Genomic DNA, 21340 nt, shown 5'->3' with positions numbered 1-21340 from the left:
CCCAATCAGGACTTCTGGTGGAGGATGCCAAGGGCAGCGATTCAGCCCAGTATTAACTCTTGCCGTTGCTGCTAAGAGTCAGAAATATCCAGTCTTTCTCCAAGGGTGCAAATTCTATTGCAGTCTCTCTTGTGAAAGTGAAGGTGGAGAATGAAGAGGGGGAAAAACAGGACCAAGCATGTGTGAAGAAATGGGTTGAAGAAATGAATGTGTAGTCCGAGTTCCTGGACAATGAAGCAGGCCAGAATTGCAGTCAAAGGTAGTCAATACTGAAGCAATCATGACAGAATGTGGCTCACTTGTTTATAATCCCAGGAGTGCAAAGTTAGTGTATGTTCTGTTTTGGAATTTCACAATAAGGTAGGTAGATGTAACTGAGAGACCGCCTCTTACCCCAAGAAAGCTTCATGGTTAAGACACACACACACACACACACACACACACACACACACACACACACACCAACACACACAAACAGAGCTGCTTTATCATATTCTCTTCCTATCCAGAGCTGGCAGGAAGTCATGCTGATTTAAATCTTGTTGCCTCTGCAAGCTTGCCCTTTATACACTTCGAATGGATCCATCTTACTCTACAGCTTTTAACGTGCACTAGACTAAGGGTTCAAGAGTCTGGTACAGTGGTGGGATTCAGCCAGTTCGCACCTATTCGGGAGAACTGGTTGTTAACTTTCCAAGCAGTTCGGAGAACCAGCTGTTGGAAGAAATCTCATTTTGTTTTTTTCCACTTTACAGGGTTAATCCTGTAAGGAAGGCAGGAAGGAAACATTCTGGTGTTGTTTCTAGCCTAATCTTTATTGGCCTGCTTACAGAAACTGCCTCTCCGGTTAACCCTTATTACATTGAAACAGCTAAGGCGAAGCACCCATCGACTTGAGGAATGTTGAGTTGGCCACGACTACATGGTCACATGACCACAGAGCCATGCCTACCCAGCTGGTCATTGGGGCAGAGAACCGGTTGTTAAATTATTTGATTCCCACCACTGGTCTGGTAGCACCTGAGGTTGACCAATAGACCTTTTGATCACTAGGGGGCAGAATAGAATTAGGTTTTTATTTGTATTTTGACTATCATCAAGTGGTCCTCTGCATTTGTGCAACCACTGGATAAATAACACTAAAGAACGGGTCTTGGAGAAGGGGGATAAGCTGCGGAAATCAGAATGGGCACTGTAAACTATCCTAAGAACATCATCCGAGATGAGAAATTGAGGAGCTATTGGTCTCAGGAGCAGTAACTACTAGGAAAGGAATTATCTCCTGGGCAAACTACATTGTACAAGAGACACCATATTTTTCAGACTATAAGACGCTCTGGACTATAAGACACACCTAGCTTTTGGGGAGGAAAACAAGGGAAAAAAACTGCCTCTGCCTCCCAGCAATTTACCTCCTTGCAGCAAACAGCAAACAGTCTGGGCAACTTCAGCACAGCCTGATTTAGCACGAGCAGTTGATTGGTGGTTGGATCGGTCTCCCAGAATACCCCCAATCAGCTGTTCCAAGCTGCAGGGATCGCCACCACCCATTGTCGCCGCCACTTTTCACCACCTCCACGTGCCCCATTTTCAGCCTCCGCGTGCCCCATTTTTGGCCTCCATGCGTCCTGTTTGCGGCTTGTTCCAGGTGGTGGGGATCGCCACTGCCCCCTATTCCCGATGCCTGGAATGGGCTGAAAATGGAGCGCGCAAAGGCCAAAAATGGAAGGCACAGAGGCTGAAAATGTGTGCAGAGGTGGCGATGGGTGGTGACAGCGGCAATGGCCATCCCTGCAGCTTGGAACAGCTGATAGGTGGTATTCCAGGAGGCTGATCCAACTGCCAATCAGCATGCTAAATCCGGCTGTGCTGAAGCTCACCAGGCTGTTTGCTGCAAGGAGGCAAATTGCTGGGAAGCAGAGGCCAAAGGCTGGTGGGTGGGCGGGGTTTTGGCAACATTCGCTCTGTAATACACACAGACATTTCCACCCACTTTGGGGTGGGGGGGAAGTGAGTCATACACCGAAAATATGGGAATTCTTTTGAGTACACTTCTAAGTAAGCCAGAGATGGGCTAATCAATTTCACATTCTGTGTTAACCAGCCTACCTTAAAAAAAAGTGACTGTAAAAGTTGGGATGCTGGGGTTCCTCAGGGGCAAAAGGGTGCAGAAGAGTAGAAATCATATGAGAATGGGTGATTCCACAGGAACCTGGCTGTACCAAGTAGAGTCACAATTTTGCCAATAGAACATGTCATTTCATGCCCCCTTTCCGATGTGCATCTCTACTTTGTTCTCTACATGTGTTCTCTACTTTGCTTGGATGCCGCATCTGGAGATGAGATATCATGGAAAAAAACCATTTTCAGAGTGAAACACACACAGACACAATTCTCAGGCATATTTCAGCAGGAACCCTGTGTTGAAAACCATGCAACTATTTTAGAATGATTTGGGAATTCACTTCTTGTCTTAGTGCCATTATAAGCAAACTACTCCTTCCCTCTTTCTGAGAGCTCATCAGATATACAGTTCTAAATAGATGGAAGTTAATTCAGGGTTATCCAAGGTGATGTCCATTTGTTCCTACCTATTTAATTTCTCCTTAGCATCTGCCCTATCCTTTTAATGACCTGGGAAAGAAAACTGAAATTTTATTCTCAGGAAGAAGGAAGCAGCAATAGCACTTAGACTTATATACTGTTTCACAGTGCTTTCCAGCCCTCTCTAAGCGGTTTATAGAGTCAGCCTATTGCCCCCAACAATCTGGGTCCTCATTTTACCCACCTCAGAAGGATGGAAGGCTGAGTCAACCTTGAGCCTGGTCAGATTCGATCTGCCAAATTGCAGGTGGCCGGCAGTCAGCAGACGCAGCCTGCAGTACTGCACTCTAACCACTGCACTACCACGGCTCATACAGAATACACCAATTCTCCTCTGCTGGCTGCAAGAAGCCATTGCAAGAGGGGAGAAGGTTTCTGTACTCTCTTGAATATTCCAGTATTGATATATCAGTAACTTACTCCTTGTGGAGCTGTATAGCATCACTTAAGAATCAGTATTCCAACCTGTATACAGGTAGCTGTTGATATGCAACCATTTGTTTTGTCACCGTTCAAAGTTACAATGGCACTGAAAAAAATAGTGCTTTGATGATTGTTTTTCACACTTACGACTGTTGCAGTATCCCCATGGTCAGGTGATCAAATTTCGGACACTTGGCAACTGACTCATATTTATGACGGTTGCCGTGTCCCCGGGTCATGTAATCATCTTTTGAGACCTTCTGACAAGCAAAGTCAATGGAGAAACCAGATTTACTTAACAACTGTGGTAGCAAAGGTTGTAAAGCGGGGCAAAACTCAGTTAACAACTGCCTTGCTTAGCAATGAAAATTTTAAGCGGTATTGTGGTTGTAAGTCGAGGATTGGCTGTAGTACATTTATAGAGTCCCACTCATTGTTGATAATGTCAAGGATGAGAAGTAAAGAGAGATGAAATCCAGGCTTCTTACAAAAACCTACGAAGGGTTTTATGCTTTCGCAGAAGAGAACAGAAGAGAGAGAGAGAGCTTAGAAGTGAAAAAGCCCTTTGTTGCTTAGTTCAACTCAGTAGTCTCTAAATAAGAGGTCTCAGCTGCTGAGCTTTAGGTAAGTAAAGAAAGTGGCCATGAATTTTCCATGTGTGAAAGCCCCTTGTTGGTAAAATAGCCTAACAAAATGGAGACTAAGGTGTCCCTTTTTTGCAAATGTATACGGTGCTATGCAAGAAAAAGTAGTATAAGATACAATTTCCCCCGACTAAAGAGGGTAGAAATGTCAGTGCGTCTTATACACCAAATACGGCCATTTTTGGCCTCCCGAAACCCCGCCCCACAGATTCCATTTTTGTGAAAACGGGCCCAATTTTTATTTTTTTTTGCAAAATCAGGGTACCCAGAAGGTTTGGGCGTCCTGCAGAGTGCTCCTGGGGGCTGGGGAGGGCAAAAACTGGATTTGTCTCCTGCTCAACAATCAATCAGCCACCTTTTCCTGAGATAGAGCTGAACAAGCGATAAAGTTCCCTGTACATGAAGAATTGGTTTCCAAGTATGTCTTTTCCCGCCTTGAACATTCTTTTTTGGTTTAACTGCCATGTTTGTTTTTTAAAAGATTGTAAATATAACATTAGGGACTTTTTATTGATTTAGAAGCTGCACTGGGAGTCTTTCTAGCTGGGATGTGGGCATAAGTGTTTTTTTTTTTTTTTAATCACCATAGGTTTCTTGCTTGCAACTATAATCTAAACAAAAATGAACACAATCCATCCCTTGCCACTCTCCAGCAACAAAAAAAGGGAGGCCGTGGGAGTCCCCACAGTTTAGATGCCTCCATATGTTCCAACTGTTTTTCACCTACCCCTGAATGAATTAAGGAATACAGAAGGAAATGAGAATAAATAGCCTCGGGGAAATCCCAATTAATTTTCTGCCCTCAGGGGTCATTTACAATTAATTTATGACTAGTTTGGCCTAGTGCAGTGGTTCCCAAACTTGGCAACTTTAAGACTTGTGGACTTCAACTCCCAGAATTCTCCAGCCAGCAGAGCTGGAGAAGTCCACAAGTCTTAAAGTTGCCAAGTTTGGGAACCACTGGCCTAGTGGTTATGGCCCCAGGCCAGAAATCAGGAGATGGTGAGTTCTAGTCTTGATTCAGCCATGAAAGCTGGCTGGGTGAGCTTTGACGAGTCACTCTCTCTCTCTCTCTCAGCCCAACTCTTCGTAGGCTTCTTGTTGTGAGGATAATAAGAGAAGGAAGGTGTGTTATATATGTTCACCGCCTCGAGTTATTTGCAAAAATCATCAGGTAGGACACAAACAAACAAAGTTAAGAGAAGGCATATTGGGAGCTTAAGCCCAGTAGTCGAAATCAAATGTGAACCTATAATCGAAAAGGATTTCTACCTCATCTTTGCGGTAGAAACCAAGAATCCATTTTCCACTGCTTCTTTAAGAACGAGCAATGCAGATAGTCCTTGACTTACAACAGTTCATTTAGTGACCATTCAAAGTTGCAACGGCACTGAAAAAAAGGAGACTTATGACCGTTTTTCCCACCTATATCTGCCGTAGCACCCTCATGGTCATCTGATCAAAATTCGGATGCTTGGCAACTGATTCATATTTATAATGGTTGCAGTGTTCCGAGTTCATAGGATCACCTTTTTGACCTTCTGACAAAGTCAATGGGGAAGCCATTCATTTAACAATGAATCTAATACTAACTTAGCAACTGTGGGGATTCACTTAACAATTCTGGCAAGACGTAAAATGGGGCAAAACTCACCTAACAATAGAGATCTTGGGCTCAGTTGTGGTCATAAGTTGAGGACTACCTGTACAGTCTGGATAGAAAGCCATTTACATTCAGACGCGCAAAAGCATTCAAAATGTGTGGTTTTCTGATCTCCAAATGAAGCAAATACGGAATTCCATATACAGGTATCTTGATTTGGTAATCTTGTGTTCATTAGAAAGACCAATGACGTAACCAAAGGCCCAGTTAAGCCAAAAGATACAGATAAGGAAGAAAGGAAAATAAATGGTTTAAATTTCTACAGACAAACTCTGCCCTAAGTTAGGGAGTCTCAGTGCTGTTGTAAGAAATGCAACAATTAAAGTACTGAAATGGGCAAAAGATGATGGATAGATAATTGTTGTTGTTGTTCTGATTTGCTTTTCCTTTTCTCTCTCTTTCCTTTTAAAACATAGCACTTAAAGTACTGAAACGGGCAAAGATGATTTCTTTTTTTTGCTGTTGCTGATTTGTTTTTCTTTTTTTCTCTCTCTCTTTTCTTTTTGTAAGTGGGTGACATGATTAGAAATTAGACAGAAAGAAAGATTAAAGCTAGAATATGATAGAAATAAGAGAAGGGGGAATATTAGTGTATACATTTTGTATATAATAATTTTTATATAATAAAAGTAATAACAAGAGAAAACATGGAATAATTGAACAATAGATTGCAACCTAATATAAGTGTGCATTACTATTAGGAAAATGTATTGTATTTTTCGGAGTATAAGACGCACCGGAGTATAAGACACACTGAAGGTTTTGAAGAGGCAAATTTTAAAAAAGTTTTTGCACTCTGCAAACCTCCCAAAAACGGCTCGTTTTTCATGGGGAAAAAATTAGGAGGCCTTTAGGAGGCTTGTAGAGTCCTGCCCCCGCCCAAACAACAAGCAAAACACAGCCCGTTTTTTTGTCAAAAAAAAAAAAAAGGGCATGCAAGCACCCTTGGGGGCTGGGGGGGCAAAATTGAGCCCTCCCCAGCCCCCAGGAGCGCTCTAAAAGCTTCCTAGAGGCTATGCACAGCCATTTTGGTGAAGGGGGCGTGGTTTCAGGAGGCAAAAAATGCTGTATTCAGTGTATAAGACACACCCCGATTTTCAGCCTCTTTTTTGAGGGAACAAGGTATGTCTTGTACTCCAAAAAATACGGTAAGTTGATTGAATGTAATAATTATGATTAACTTTATCAATTTCACTTGTATTATAATGTATGACATCCAGATACCACACTGTTTATGCGTTGATTTATTTGTAAAAAAAATAAATAAATAAAAAACTTGGGGAATAAAGAAATACAACAAAAAGTACTATATTGTCACGATTGTGATGAGCAGAAAATATATTTAATAAAGAATTATTATTGACTCAAAAGTTGCCCAACGTTTGCAACTACAAAAGCAGATGGAAGGCACATGAGATCAGGAAAAGAGAAGCAGAATATTTGCTAGCTGAAGCCCACTCAAGCCAGAGATAGAACTGCACATACTAAAGGCAACCCACCTGTGGAACCAGGGAATATGGGGAGTTTTCTTAATAGGAGGAGATTTTCCCGGACCATATTAAAATATCCAGCCTCTTCTACCATAAAGCTAGTGAAGGGAGAGGCAACACTCTAGAAATAGAAATTGAACACTTTTGGCATTCCATGTCACACCCCTTTTACCCAAGCATGTAGCACATGCCGAATTAAGGAGAGATTAGGACAAATTAAATCTGAGAAAGGTTCCTTTGTATAAAGGCTTGAAAAACATGGGGGAAGGATTTGAAAACTAAAAGAGGATGAAGAGGCCAGGCTGGGTGACCTTATGAGAAAAAGCTCCAGCCACACAGAAGTTCCCCATCTCCAACCCATCCCTCTGTCTGAGGAAGAGAAGGCAGCTTTCTGTCCTCCTTCGCCATTTGCCAAGATGGGGTTACACAGCTGATAGAACCAACATCCGCCCCCCTACAATGACTCACACCGACACTTGTAATGTAATTAAGCCACCTGCTTTTATTTCATTCTTTCTAACTTCATAGCACAGACTGATCCAGCTTGCATGGAAAAAGCATGGCTTCTTTTCCTGTCCGTGTAGGTATGGGCACTTCCATGCCAGTGTTTCATGGTTCCTCCCAGCTGCCCATGGATACTCAGCCAAAGCAAAAGACCCAATGGCGCCTCTTATGCCATCTAAATGGGCCGGGGAAGGAGGGGGAAAGCTTATTCAGCGCTGCAGAAGAATAGTCACTGAACTAGAGGAAGAGGTTGCAGGCAAGGACTCTGCCATGACATGCCTTCAGTTGGCAACATAGCATGAGAGATGCAATTCTGGTGACCAATAGAATCTGGCATCTGGATCAGGAAGTGGAAGGCTGCAGCTGCCCTTTGTAAACGTATTCCAGAGCGGTGGCAATGGTCCGCATGTCCATCTCGATACTCCGTGCCCAGTTCTCCACATCACCAATTTCCTGGCCAGAGAGATAAGTCAAGATTAAATCCGTTCTTTGGCTTCTCAAATCCATACATGCCTGGACCTAATTTTCTAGAGCATCCTTCTGCTCTGACACTGAAATAATTTTAGATGAATTTGAGGATAATGTACAGAAAACAATTTACCATTTTAACAGAAGACCTTTGTTAGCCCTCATCTCTTTCGCTAAATACACATACAAGGTTCAAAGTCTTTCATTTCTTTGTCTACTGGTCTCTATCTATCTATCTGTCTGTCTGTCTGTCTGTCTGTCCGTCCGTCCGTCCGTCCATCCATCCATCCATCCATCCTCCATCCACCCACCCACCCATCCATCCATCTATACCATCCATCTGTCTATGACCAGTAGATGGCGCTCTCCCATTACACTCAGGATTAATCACAGTGACAAAACAACAAAAAATATTTGAGATCAAGTGAACATTCTTTTGGTGTAGTGAGTTGCTGACAATAAGCTTTAAATAAAAGTGTAACTACACTCACTCTTCTCCGATGTCTCAGGTTGCTGATCCCTGCCCAGTGTGCCATAGTAGAACCAGAGAGCACACAAGGGTCAAAGGTGCATTTTTCAAATGGGCATGCTTGCATTAGAATTTTTGAAATAGAAATCATAGCATATAATTGATATTTAAAAAGTTATAAATGATGGGCCAGAGGGGAGACCTGAGATGTTTGTTATTTCTTTCCCCTTCTGGAATTGCCTCTTTTTTTGTATCTGGGAACTGATGGCTCTGTATATGCTGAACCGACCTGTGATGCACCCTATTCCCACTTGCCCAGCCCAGCCCTTTAAGGCTGATCTTAATACAATATATGCACAATATATGAACCACTGCCATTCATACAGACAACTGTGCTCACCTTCAGAGCTTGATTGAAGTTTTCTACCATGCTGATCCACTGGCCTGTTTGCTTGGCAAACTGAGCAGCTTGGATCTGCAGTGTCTTCACCTCGTGGTCCAGCTTCCTTTGGTTCACATAAGCCTGGGCCACCCTGGGAATGAGAGGCTCAGTCATTCTTTTAAGACAACAAGGGAGGAACAGAACAGGCTTCCTTTCTCTAAGCTCTCCGTCACTCAATTTTCTGTTCAAACTTTTCCCCGTACTAAGTAGCTTCCCAGCTAAGAGCAAGCTAATCCCAGGGGCAGAGGCAGGCGCTGGGAGCTTGTAGCTGGATAAATTCCCAAGGATATAGTAGATTAAGTATCTAAGCAACATCTGGCAATCATTATAAATATGAGGAGCATCTGGATCCATTTGTGAATAAGGCAAAGTCAGGTAAAAGATTCAGCATGGTGAGGAGGCTGAGCCACTGAAGAAATTGTCCAAAGAAGGGCATATAGCAATAGCACTTAGATTTATATACTGCTTCACAGTGCTTTCCAGCCCTCTCTATGTGGTTTACAGAGTCAGCCTATTGACCCCAACAATCTGAATTCTCGTTTTGCCCATCTCGGAAGGATGGAAGGCTGAGTCAACCTTGAACCTGGTGGGATTCGAACCGCCAAATTGGGAAAAAGGGATATAAGGGAAGAGCAAAACAATAAGAGGTTGTGATGAAGAGGAAAAATCAACCAACCTGCAAAAAGCCAGGGTGTTTCTAAAACTAGCTGCTGCATTAGCAACGTATAGAAATAAACTCATTCTGAGAATTCCTTTCATTGTGTATTTTTAGGAAGCAAATTTTCCAGATTGAGTTAAAAAAACCTCTGTTCCAAGAAACTATGATATCCTTCCTGTATAAATTATAGCTTCTGATAACGCATAGTCTCAGACCTTACCCAGCATGTGGTAAGTGACTTGTTCTGTAATGTCTCAATAAATGAACAGAACTCAAGACAAACTCAGGTAGCAATAAACAGAGATAAGGCTTGGCAGCAATCCAGCCTGCCAAACTCTCAGTACTGTCCTCCGACATTCAATCCTGCGTTGACTTCTACAAAGAGGGCCGTGTGAACAAGTAGCTTTTATAGTCTGGAGAGGAACATAATGACCACCAGCTGAGTACAATCACCTCCTGTAATTGCGTAATTGTTCCTGACGCCTATTAGCTCTTTGATGGCGTGCATCCAGGAACAACTCACTGCTGGCCTCCGGCTCACTCTCCCTTGTCTCCTCCCCACTGGTCCAAGGCTCAGGTGCCTCCTGGTGGCCAACCAGTCTCTCTGCACCCTGCTCGGAGTTGGAACCCTGTCCAGGGTCCTCCACATCTTCCAGAGCTGACTCAGAAGGCCCCTCACTGTCGGAGTCTGGTGGCAGCTCCAACGGCACCTGCTGGGCCACAACACTAATCCATGTTTTGTATATGTGCTCCCCCTCCCATGTGTGAGGCAACTGCTTTATTGCATTTCCATCCCCCATCTCACCCTCTTTAAAGGCCCTGAAAGCATTTCAGAATGGATTATTTGTTGGAAAAAGCCACGCCTGGAATTTATTAAAAATTCTTTTTGTGGCTATAGAAATTAAAACATGATAGTGTTCTAACACGTTTAAGTGGAAGAAAAGTGTTGCCCTGCATAAAAAGGAAATTTTTTAAAAAGTTATCTTGATGTTTATAGATGCAAGCATACACAAAAAATAACTTATAATTGCCTCCATGAGGAAAGGGATTATGAATACAATATTAATCTTAGGGGGGATGCTTTTAAAGCTAAGATAATGTCATTTGAGCTTTTTAGGAATGGGAGGAAATTACTTTCTCATGACACCGTAACACTGAGTACCAGATAGACAAATAGTTCTTTAAATATACTGGAACAATTAGCATACAATGGCTTGGACTAACTGAATTTTTGTGAAATAAACAAGAGAGATAAACTACAGATATTTTAACACTGAGAAATGGTGAAGTTTTTAGTGCATTCTTTCACAAAATAACGCAAAACAAAACAGTAACGCTTCTGATGCATTGTCTTCAACTCTTCGTAACTTCATGTAGACATAAAGTTTTCTGGGCATCAGTATGAAAAGAAGTCTATTATTCCTCAGTAATAATGAAAAATCTGTAGACAATTGATGAGCAGGATGGTGAGCAGAACTAGTGGTCAGGATGAGTAAAAGGTGGAGACCAATAGGCAGAGAATTATTGGTAGTGTGTGAGAGAGGATGATCCATCTCTTCTTGATTCCAAGGGAATGGAAAGGAATTGGATAATGTTAGTAAATTGGGTTAAGAAGACTCTGAACCTTTATATGAAAAATAGCAATAGCACTTAGACTTATATACCGCTTCACAGTGCTTTACAGCCCTCTCTAAGCGGTTTACAGAGTCAGCCTATTGCCCTCAACAATCTGGATCCTCATTTTACCCATCCCAGAAGGATGGAAGGCTGAGTCAACCTTGAGCCTGGTGGGATTCAAACTCCAAATTGGAGGCAGTCAGCAGAAATAGCTTGCAGTACCCCATTCTAACCACTGCGCCACCATGGCTCATAAATATATATTACAGTTCACTGTATACAGTGGGAAAAGGAATCACAGGCTTGCCAGGACATCCACCATACCTCAAAGTGAATCCCCTCTTAGAATGGACCTTGGAGAAGATATGAAAGAGATGTGAAACAGGGACTTGGACAAGAAGTTACACAGTCCAGACACTGAAGCAAGCATAAGAAAGAATCTCAAAATAACCCTGCTTTAATTTCATTTCATATTAAGATGGAATAGAAAGAAACCTAGACTGGCTTTCAAGATTTTGAAATTTTTGAATACTGAATGCATTCTGAGCTATCCCAAACCAGAGAAGTCACAGGAGACGGAGAGAAATGACCACATTATACACTTTGCACAACAGTTCCATCTGATATTCCTGTACAAGTTCTGTCCTTGTGACCTGCTGTTGCTATTAATAGAGAATAGAGCCAGAGATGAAGGAGACTCCTTGCCAATTCCCAGGATAAGCTCCCCTGTATTATTTGCAGGAAGACAAGTGGGGGAATTTTACAGTTGACTCTTCGGTGACTTGTCCACTGATCTTGGTAAGATGCCAGGCCCATCTTCAGATAAGGGAAGGAGGGATTCTCATTTCCGCCCATAACAACCTGTCTGGGTCATCTTCCTACAAGGGAGGGGAGGATCGTTCTGATAGGGGAGGTGAAGAAAAGGAATTCAGAGCTGATCTTGAAGAAGTTATGACGAGCCAGTTATGCAGGGACTTGGGACATGCAATACACAGTTCAGCAATTGAAGCACAGGTGAGAAAGAAAGTCAAAATAACCCCGCCTTGATTTTCTCCAACATAAGATGGGATAGAGAGAAACTCTGACCAGCTTTCAAGATTCTGTTATTGGGACCCACAACAATAAAGCAACATTCTTAGAATCCCTGCCTGCTGCTTCTGTTTCTTGACCTGGCCTGTCTGGAAGGGCTGATACCTCTTTCCCTACTGACTTTAGCTAGTATTATAGTAAAATGAAAAATATGAAGCCATTGTTTTGTTTTTGTTGTTAGTTGCAAAGTCGTGTCCGACCCATCAAGACCCCATGAACGACGTTCCACCAGGCCTTCCTGTCCTCTACCATCCTCTGGAATCCATTTAAGCTCATGCCTACTGCTTTGGTGACTCCATCCAGCCACTCATTCTTCTTCTTTTGCCCTCCATCATTCCCAGCATTAGGCTCTTCTCCAGTGAGTCCTTCTTTCTCATTAGGTAGCCAAAGTATTTGAGTTTCATCTTCAGGATCGGGCCTCCTAAAGAGCAGTCAGGGTTGATCTCCTCTAGGACTGACCTTGCAGTCAAAGGGATTCTCAGGAGTCTTCTCCAGCACCAGAGTTCAAAGGCCCCAATTCTTTGGTGCTCAGCCTTTCTTATGGTCCAGCCTTATGAAGCCATTGGAAAAGTCTGTGTGGCTTGATCACAGGGTAGACAAAGGAAGCCTGCTTTATATTCCCTGTTTACTAATGAGGAAGAGAAACATGGGAAAACCCTGAGGCTACAGCTACAGCTGAGCCAAGGTGGCGCAGTGGTTAAATGCAGCACTGCAGGCTACTGCTAGATCAGCAGGTCAGCGGTTCAAATCTCACCGGCTCAGGGTTGACTCAGCCTTCCATCCTTCTGAGGTGGGTAAAATGAGGACCCAGATTGTTGGGGGCAATATGCTGACTCTCTGTAAACCGCTTAGAGAGGCCTGAAAGGCCTATGAAGCGGTATATAAGTCTACTGCTATTGCTACTTTTATGTTCCATTATCAGGATCTCATATGCTTGTGTGGTAAAAAGTTATAACAACAAAAATAGTCTTTGCAAAAGGAGTTAGATGCAGCATTTCTGGGGAGAAATCTACACAAGGCTTACTTAATCATTTGCTCCACTGTCCCAAGGAATTTCTAGGGATCTGTGGTCTGTTGAAAGTCTCTAGGGAAATGTAGCCTGAAGAATAAAATTGTAATTCCCACTCTCATCCATTAGCCACAAAACTAAATGGCGCCAGCAACTGTGGGAGCTTGTCAAGGACAGGAGTCATGCTATAAAATGTTGCAGCTTCTGCTTCCCAATGTAAATAAACACTTCAGGCTAGAGGGTGGTCTAGTTTCAGTCCCATCTTATTTCAAAATAACTGTTGGGTAAAAGGGTGAAGAGTGTGATACAGGCCACAAAGTGTTAACAGGAAATCACATCCTTCCAATTAGTATTTCAGACCTTGCTGAAACATACAACTTTTGCCTTAGATCAGGGGTGTCCAATCTTGGCAACATTAAGACTTGTGGACGGAATTGGTTGGCTGGGGAATTCTGGGAGTTGAAGTCCACAAGTCTTAAAAGTTGCTAAACTTGGACAACCCAGCCTTAGATGTTCTTATGTCACATGAATATTATTCTTCCAAGATTTTGCTGTCATATTGAGGCTAAAAACCTATTTATAATGCTATTATTTAAAATCTATTGGAAGAGAATTAATAGTCAAAAGTTGCATCAATTTATGTCTGAAATGGAGTATTCAGGTGTGATCCCCCCCCCTCCCCGGGCCTCTATTTTAACAAGAGACTTCAGAGTAACCAAAAAATGAATCATGGGTAACACAGAAGAGATCAAGAAAAGCAATATTTGCAATACTTAAACTATAGAAAGAGTTTTAAATTGTAATGTTGTGACTTATTTATTTAATAAATTTATATGTGCAACTCTGGGCAGCTCACAACGTATTAAAACCAAGGAAAAAATGTTATCCATGAAACATAAGGTGCCAAAGCTAAAGCAATAAATCCAGTCCACATGGCTAAGACAACTGTGATGAGGTTCCTGGAGACAACTATCAAACAGACACTTTGATTATAGTTGATTATAGTTATAGAAAAGGATATCCATATAAAAGAGAGGTCGTTTCCCATCTGCATTTTTCTGCATTGCCACGTGAATTCTACAAAGCTATTTTTGTTAACATGCAACAAATGGCGAGAATTGAATTAAGTATTTATTTCTACAGAGCTGTGATGTTTAAAGCTCGTTACACTATTCAGGCATTCTCAGGAAAGTTCTGTATTATTCTTGGAATTGGTGAGATAAAGCTGAGGGGCTTGTCATATGCGTATGCTATGTTTATAGTCAAGGCAGGGAGATTGAACTGCTCTGTCCAGAGATTACATCCTTCACATTACTGGCTCTTGACTATTCCCTTATAAGGGAACAATTCAGGAACCTAAAGGTGTAAAACAAGGGTGTCCTTTTCTGCAACCTCCATCTTCTGTAATTTGATTCTCCCCCTGCCCCAGAAATACCAGTCAGTTATTAATTAATTTTTCAGTAAGCCTGCCCAAGGCACATTCAATTTCCCTTGGTTAAGAACTTTGCTCCATGAATGCAAAATGAGTTTTCTTTGTTGAAATGAAGAACTGATTTGCCTCCATAAAGTGCTTTCCAGCCTCAACAAACTTTTGCAGTAGCTAGAAGTGGCCTCTACTCATTGCAGCTTCCTAAAGAGAGCAGCCTTCAATGAAGTAACCATTTGCTGTTTGAAGTGAGAAGCTATCACTTCCTGATGCAGTTTCAAAGAGCTGATTCACTCAAAGTCCTCAAACCAAAGCATCTTTTTGAAAGTTTGTGTAGAAACCTTATATTTTGCCAATACAAATTTCAAATAGGAGGCATGAGCCAGATGGCAAAATATTCAAATTCCCATTTTCAAGAGTAACAGAGTTGGATGAGACCTTGCAGAACATCTAGTCCAACCCCCTGCCCAAGCAGGAGATCCTACATCTCTACTTAGGATCAAGCTCACAACCTTCTGATTGTGAGACAAGAGCTCTGATGGATATATCAGTTTGATCTTCAATCATGCCTTGGATACCAATATCCATGCCATGTAATTTCATGGATATTTCATATAGTTTCAATCACTCCCCACTTCTCAATACTACTCACCCCACATTTAGATGATCAACGAGGGCTTCTGTTAAACAAGTTGCTGCAGCAATTGCTTCTCGCCTCCGCCGTTCTAGAAAGAAAAACAAATCTCTCTTCTATGATATCATTAAAGTCAGCATGTCTGTGAAATGACTCTGCATCACATCCTTGGCACTGTTTTCATATTATGTCCTTCCTCTCACTGTACATTAAATTATCTGTTTGGAATATTAAGGTTCTTTGCTTAGTAGAGCATTGATTTTATATAATATCCACTTCAGTAATTTAAGACAGGCCTCAATCTCCTATCTCCCTGACCATGGCACCAACATGCCTCAGGAATTGCTTTTTTAATGCCATCTCCCCATGATATTGTTTCTTTTCTTGGCTCACATCTCAAACAAAGCCAACTTTAGTTGATCTATTCTAGTTGTAAACTAGTGGAGTCTCACGCAAATTTAATCAACCGTATTATTGCTTATTTAATCAAGGTTTGGGATTGGCCCTACTGTTTACCATTTGAAAATGCTACAAGCATCTGTTCTGATCACATAGGCTTCTTATAAACATGAATTTGAAAGAGAGTAGCCTGTTTTTTAATGTTTTTTTTTCAGAGTCTTTGGTGAGAAGACGATAAATATTCCCAAACTTTATTTAGTGACCATTTGAAATTGCAACGGCACTGTAAAAAGTTACTTATTATGACCATTTTTCACACTTACAACGTTGGTAATCCCCACAGTCACGTTAACAGATAAGTAGAGTTGAAATGGGCCTTGCAGGTCATCTAGTGGCAGTCATCTCCTGCTTGGAGACCTTACAGCTGCCTCTACCTGCTATAGAACCCACAACCTCCTGATTGTGAGATGAGAGCTCCACCTCTAGGCCCCAACAGCAGGTGTGATCATGCTTGACAACTGGTATGTATTTATGATGGCCATGGGGCCCAGGGTCATGGGATCCCCCTTTGTGAGTTTCTGACAAGCGAAGGCAATAAGGAAGCCAGATTCACTTAACAACTTGTGTTACTAACAACTGCAGTGATTTATTTATCAGCTCGTAATATGGAGCAAAACTCACTTAACAATTGTCTTGCTTAGCAAGAAAAAATTTGGGCTCAATTGTGGTCACACGTCAAGTACTGTAGGTGGAAGGTTGCTTTAAACTGGGAAATAACTGATTTTTTTATTTTTATCTCTTTATTTTTATTACAAATAATTCAAGGTGTTGAACATTCCTAATATACAATACAATACAATACAATACAACACAACACAACACAATAGCAGAGTTGGAAGGGACCTTGGAGGTCTTCTAGTCCAACCCCCTGCCTAGGCAGGAAACCCTATACCGTTTCAGACAAATGGCTATCCAACATCTTCTTAAAGACTTAAGAAGTGTTGGGGCATTCACAACTTCTGGAGGCAAGCTGTTCCACTGATTAATTGTTCTAACTTAGGAAATTTCTCCTCAGTTCTAAGTTCTCTCCTTGATTAGTTTCCACCCATTGCTTTTTGTTCTACCCTCAAGTGCTTTGGAGAATATTCCTTCCTCTCTCTATTTTCTCCACAACTACCGTGTGAGGTGAGTTAATCTGAGAGTGACAGGCCCAAAGTCACCTAGCCGGCTCCCCTGCCTAAGTGGGAACTAGAACTCACAGCCTCCTGGTTTCTAGCCTGAGATCTTAAAACCAGCAGACCAAACTTACCAAATCTTACCAAACGTTTTACCAACTGTATACTGATGGTTCTGCCACCACTGGATGCATTACTCTGCTTCTGTCCACAAGGAGTTTGAGGGCAGGGGCTTTTACAGGTCGCCCTCGACTTACGATCACAATTGAGTCCAACATTTATGTTGCTGAGAAATTTGTTAAGTGAGTTTTGTCCCGTTTTACGACTCTTCTTGTCATATTTGTTAAGTGAATCACTGCAGTTGTTACGTTAGGAACATGGCTGTTAAGTGAATCTGGCTTCCACACTGACTTATCACGGGGATAACTCGATGGTCGTAAATGTGAAAAATGGTTGTGTCACTTTTTTCAGTGCCATTTCTAACTTCAGTCTCTGAACGAACTGTTGTAAGTCGAGGACTATCTGTATTTAGTGAAGACGGTAGTGCAAGTTTGTCTATATTCTCTAGTCAGAGTCAATATCTCAGTGAGATGGGGGACATAAAAATTTAATTAATAAATACACCCATCCATTTCCATGGAGGTCCCGAACTGCTACGGTCAAGAAGGCAGAATTGGCTGCCAGCACTGCCATTCCTTCTGTGCAAGACTAATAGAAGAAGAAGCCCACTACCGACAGCTCCTTCCTGCATTTCCTCTCTGCCTGAGACCCATGGCCTGCTGTATTTTTGCTCGTGGGTTTAGCCTCCTTTCAGACCAGAAGAGGTCCAGAGCAGGGGTGGGTTCTGGCTGGTTTTACTGCCAATTTGCTCCTGCGTGCGCGCATGCAGAGTTCAATTAAAATTGTTCTGCGCATGTGTACAACTCAAAAACAAAATGGCGACAGTGACTGGGGAACCGGTTGGGGGGGTGAGGTAGGCCTGGGTTGCTGCCGGTTCCAACGGCCCAGACGGCCATACCACTACCGGTTCGGCGGAACCTGGCCAAACTGTTAGGAACCCACCTCTGGTCCAGAGACTGTGAAATTCAAGCAGTTTTATGCCTTCAAAATGTTTACAGTTGTATTCAAGTACAGGTAGTCCTTGACTTACAACAGTTCATTTAGCGACCATTTGAAGTTACAATAGCAATGAAAAAAAGTGACTTATGTTTACCATTTTAAACATAAACATTTTAGAATGTTACAAGTATCTGTTCTGTTCAGAGGCTCCTTATAAACATGAATTTAAAAGAAAGCAGCCCGTTTTTTACAGTCCCCCCCCCCACCCGGCCCGAATCTTTGGTGAGAACACTACAAATAGTCCCCAACTTACAAACATTTGTTTACGTAACCGTTTGAAGTTAAAATGGCACTGAAAAAAGTGACTTATGACCATTTCTCACACACAGCCACTGCAGCACCCCCACAGTCATGAGATTAAAATTCAGATGCTTGACAGCCGGTATGGATTTATGATGATTGCAGCATCCTGGGATCATGTGATCCCCTTTTGTGACCTTCTGATTAGCAAAGTCAATGGAGAAGCCAGATTCACTTAACAACCAGGTTACTAAGTTATCAACTGTGGTGATTCACTTACCAATTGTGGCAAGGAAGGTTGTAAAATAGGGCAAAACTCACTTAATGAATATTCTCACTCGACAACAAAAATTTGGGAATCAATTGTGGTCGTAAGCCAAGGATCACTACCTGTATAGGTAGTTCTCGACTTACAACAGTTCACTTAGTGACCGTTCAAAGTTACAACAGAACTGAAAAAAGTGACTTAGGACCGTTTTTCACACTTGTGACCCTGCGATATCCCTGTGGTCACATGATTTGCATTCGGATGGTTGACAACTGACTCCAATTTATGATGGGTCGCAGTGTCCCAGAATCCTGTGATCTCCTTTGGCGACCCTTCTGCCAAGCAAAGTCAATGGGGAAACCAAATTCACTTAACAACCGTGTTACTCTAATTGAAGAACCGCAGGGATTCACTGAACAAATGCGCGCTGAGAAAAGTCGTAAAATGGGGCAAAATTCACTGAACAAATGTCTTACATAGCAATATACATTTTGGCCTTAATTGTGGTTGTAAAGTCGAGGACTACCTGTGTTTATTTATTAAATATATATGCCGCTTTTCTCACTCTCGAGGATGACGCTAGCCAGGCAGTATGAGGCTAGCTAGTTCAGATCACACAAAACTAGACATCCTTGGGGGGGGGGAGTGTTCCAATGTAGTTTGAAGGCTTGTGTCGTGAGAATTACAGCTGCAGCCACACTCAGAACAGACCTGGAAGGGACCTTGGAGGTCTTCTAGTCCAGCCCCCTGCTCAAGCAGGAGACCCTACTGTTTTCCTAATGCTTGGTGCTTGAGCAGCTTGCCAAAGGAACATGTTTAAAGTGACGAAGGAAAGAAAAGGGAAGCTACTCATCATTCTTTGGATTTAAGAGACCGGAAGGAAAAGGATGAAAAAGCTGAGCTCCACAAACACGCGAGTCAGACTCAAATTACACCTGCCGAAAATCCGGTGGTTTTTTTTTTTATTATTATTATTACTAGGCGCCGAGTCACGAAAGCCACGGAGTCCCTCGCCTCGATACCCCCGAACTCGGCCCTCCTCCTCTCCCCGCAACCTTTCCAAGAGTTGAGACGTCGGGGAGGGGTGGGGTGGGGAGGCACAGGGAGCCAGGCTTTTTCCCGAGGCTCCCCCGGCCGCTCACCTTGCAGCTCCTTCCGCTCGCTCTGCTTGGCCTGGTGCTCCCGCAGCAAGCGGGAGAGCATGGCCGTCCCGGGGGGGGGGGGGGAGAGAGAGAGAGAGAGAGAGAGAGAGCACGGAAGCGCCCAGTCTTCCCCTCGGCCTTCCTCCTTGTCAGATGACTCCGGCGCTCACGTGTGAGCCGCTGGGCGGTGCTGGGAAAGCGCGGTGTCGGCGGGAGGCTTGCTCTTTTCTCTCTTTCTCCCCGTCCGATGATTTGGATGCTAAGACGGAGGGGATTCGTCGGGGAATGGGTGCTGCATCGCTGGCACGTCTGCCAGGCACGCCGGTTAGCAGCGAAGAATTTCCCGCCTCTTTGAAGTGATTCACATCGACTCTTGACACTGCCAACTCCTCTCTCTCTCTTCTCCATCTTTCTCTCTCTCTCTTCCCCATCTCTTTCTCTCTCTCTTCTTTCCTTTCTTCCTCCCTCCCTCCCCCTTCCTCTCTCTCCCTCCTTTCCCTCCCTCGCTCCTTCCTTCTTTCCTTTCCTCACTCCCTCAGCCAATGTAATGGCAAAAGTCAAGAGATCTTCAGTTTTGATAGCCATCATCCCGACCCCCTCCCCACTTCAAGAAGAGATTGAGCTGCCATTTGTCAGAAATGGTGTAGGGTCTCCTGCTTGAGGGGATGGTGGTGTTGGACTCGAATTACCTACGAAGCCCCTTCCAACTCTGTTAATCTGTTAATCTTCTTAGGCTATCTAAGGGTGTGTGCATGTATTGTGTTGTTTTTTGGGAGCGAGCTTCAGTTAGAATTGATACTTGGCAATTGTCTGGACTAGTCTCTGTCATTTTCTCAGCAAGGTTTTCAGAGGTGGTTTGCCCTTGCTCTACAGAATGGAGAGAGGATGATTGGCCCAAGGCTGCCCAGTTGGTTTTGTGCCTAAAGCAGGATTAGAACTCCCAAGTCTCCCGGTTTCTAGCCTGGTGTCTTAATCAGAGCACCAAACTGAGTAATTTAAGGGTTTAGCCTGGGATATTTTTGTCTCAAGGACATTCCACCCCAATTTTTAAAAATTTATTTATTTGTATGGAGGCATATTTATACATTTTCCTGTTCTGTAACTTCCTACTCATTTCTTATTTTTATGTGCCTAAGTGGGTGGGGGGAATTTGCACGCAACAATTACAGGTGGTCCTCGACCAACAACAGTTTGTTTAGTGACTGTTCAAAGTTTCAGCGGCATTGAAAAAAGAGACTTATGATTGTGTTTCAGACTTATGACCATTGTAGCATCCCCATGGTCACGTGATTTACCTTCAGATAGCAATAGCTATTATATACCACTTCACAGTGCTTTCCAGCCCTCTCTAAGCAGTTTATAGAGTCAGCATATTTCCCCCTGGGTCCTCATTTTACCGACCTTGGAAGGATGGAAGGCTGAGTCAACCTTAAGCTATTGGGACAAGAATTGCCAAATTGCAGGCTGCCAGCAGGCAGCACAAATAGCTTGCAGTGCTGCATTCTAACCACTGGGCCATCACAACGGGTTCATATTTATGACGGTTGCAGTGTCCTGGAGTCGTGTGATCACTTTTTGCAACCTGATAAGCAAAGCCAATGGGGAAGCCAGATTCACTTAACAACCATATTGCTAATTTAACCACTGCAGTGATTCATTTAACAAATGTGTATAAAGGTTATAAAATGGGGCAAAACTCACTTAACAAATTTCTCACTTAGCATCATAAATTCTGGGGTCAATTGTGGTTGTAAGTTGAGGACTACCTGTACTGTAATGTATGCATTTATCTAAAACTAATATGGGCTTCACATGTTTAAGCAGCATTTGGATATTTTATTATTGCATTTACAGTGG

At 42.8% G+C, this 21340-nt stretch overlaps 1 protein-coding gene across 1 annotated transcript; it reads right to left on the bottom strand.

Moving 5' to 3' along the window:
• Positions 1-7306: 7306 nt before the first annotated feature.
• BLOC1S1 (biogenesis of lysosomal organelles complex 1 subunit 1) lies at positions 7307-19556 on the bottom strand. The gene is made up of 4 exons (XM_087710304.1): positions 19484-19556; positions 15159-15231; positions 8666-8798; positions 7307-7781 (listed from the first exon to the last, which is right to left on the bottom strand). The coding sequence occupies exons 1-4, from the start codon at positions 19542-19544 to the stop codon at positions 7671-7673; spliced, it is 378 nt and encodes a 125-aa protein (XP_087566430.1). The 5' UTR covers positions 19545-19556; the 3' UTR covers positions 7307-7670.
• Positions 19557-21340: the final 1784 nt, after the last annotated feature.

This window comes from Thamnophis sirtalis, unplaced genomic scaffold (assembly GCF_051295495.1).
Source record: "Thamnophis sirtalis isolate CommonGarterSnake01/CBP01778 unplaced genomic scaffold, rThaSir2_p1.2 scaffold_3, whole genome shotgun sequence".
NCBI classification, from domain to species: domain Eukaryota; kingdom Metazoa; phylum Chordata; class Lepidosauria; order Squamata; family Natricidae; genus Thamnophis; species Thamnophis sirtalis.
This window is presented reverse-complemented; position numbering and strand designations above follow the sequence as displayed.

Bases quoted from the DNA above. Each gene is read 5' to 3' on its own strand.
- BLOC1S1 (XM_087710304.1), bottom strand. From the start codon at position 19,544: ATGCTCTCCCGCTTGCTGCGGGAGCACCAGGCCAAGCAGAGCGAGCGG. The intron at 15,232-19,483 runs GTGAGCGGCCGG...TTTTCTTTCTAG, and splicing joins CGAGCGGAAGGAGCTGCAAG to AACGGCGGAGGCGAGAAGCA. The intron at 7,782-8,665 runs GTGAGCACAGTT...CTCTCTGGCCAG, and splicing joins ACTTCAATCAAGCTCTGAAG to GAAATTGGTGATGTGGAGAA.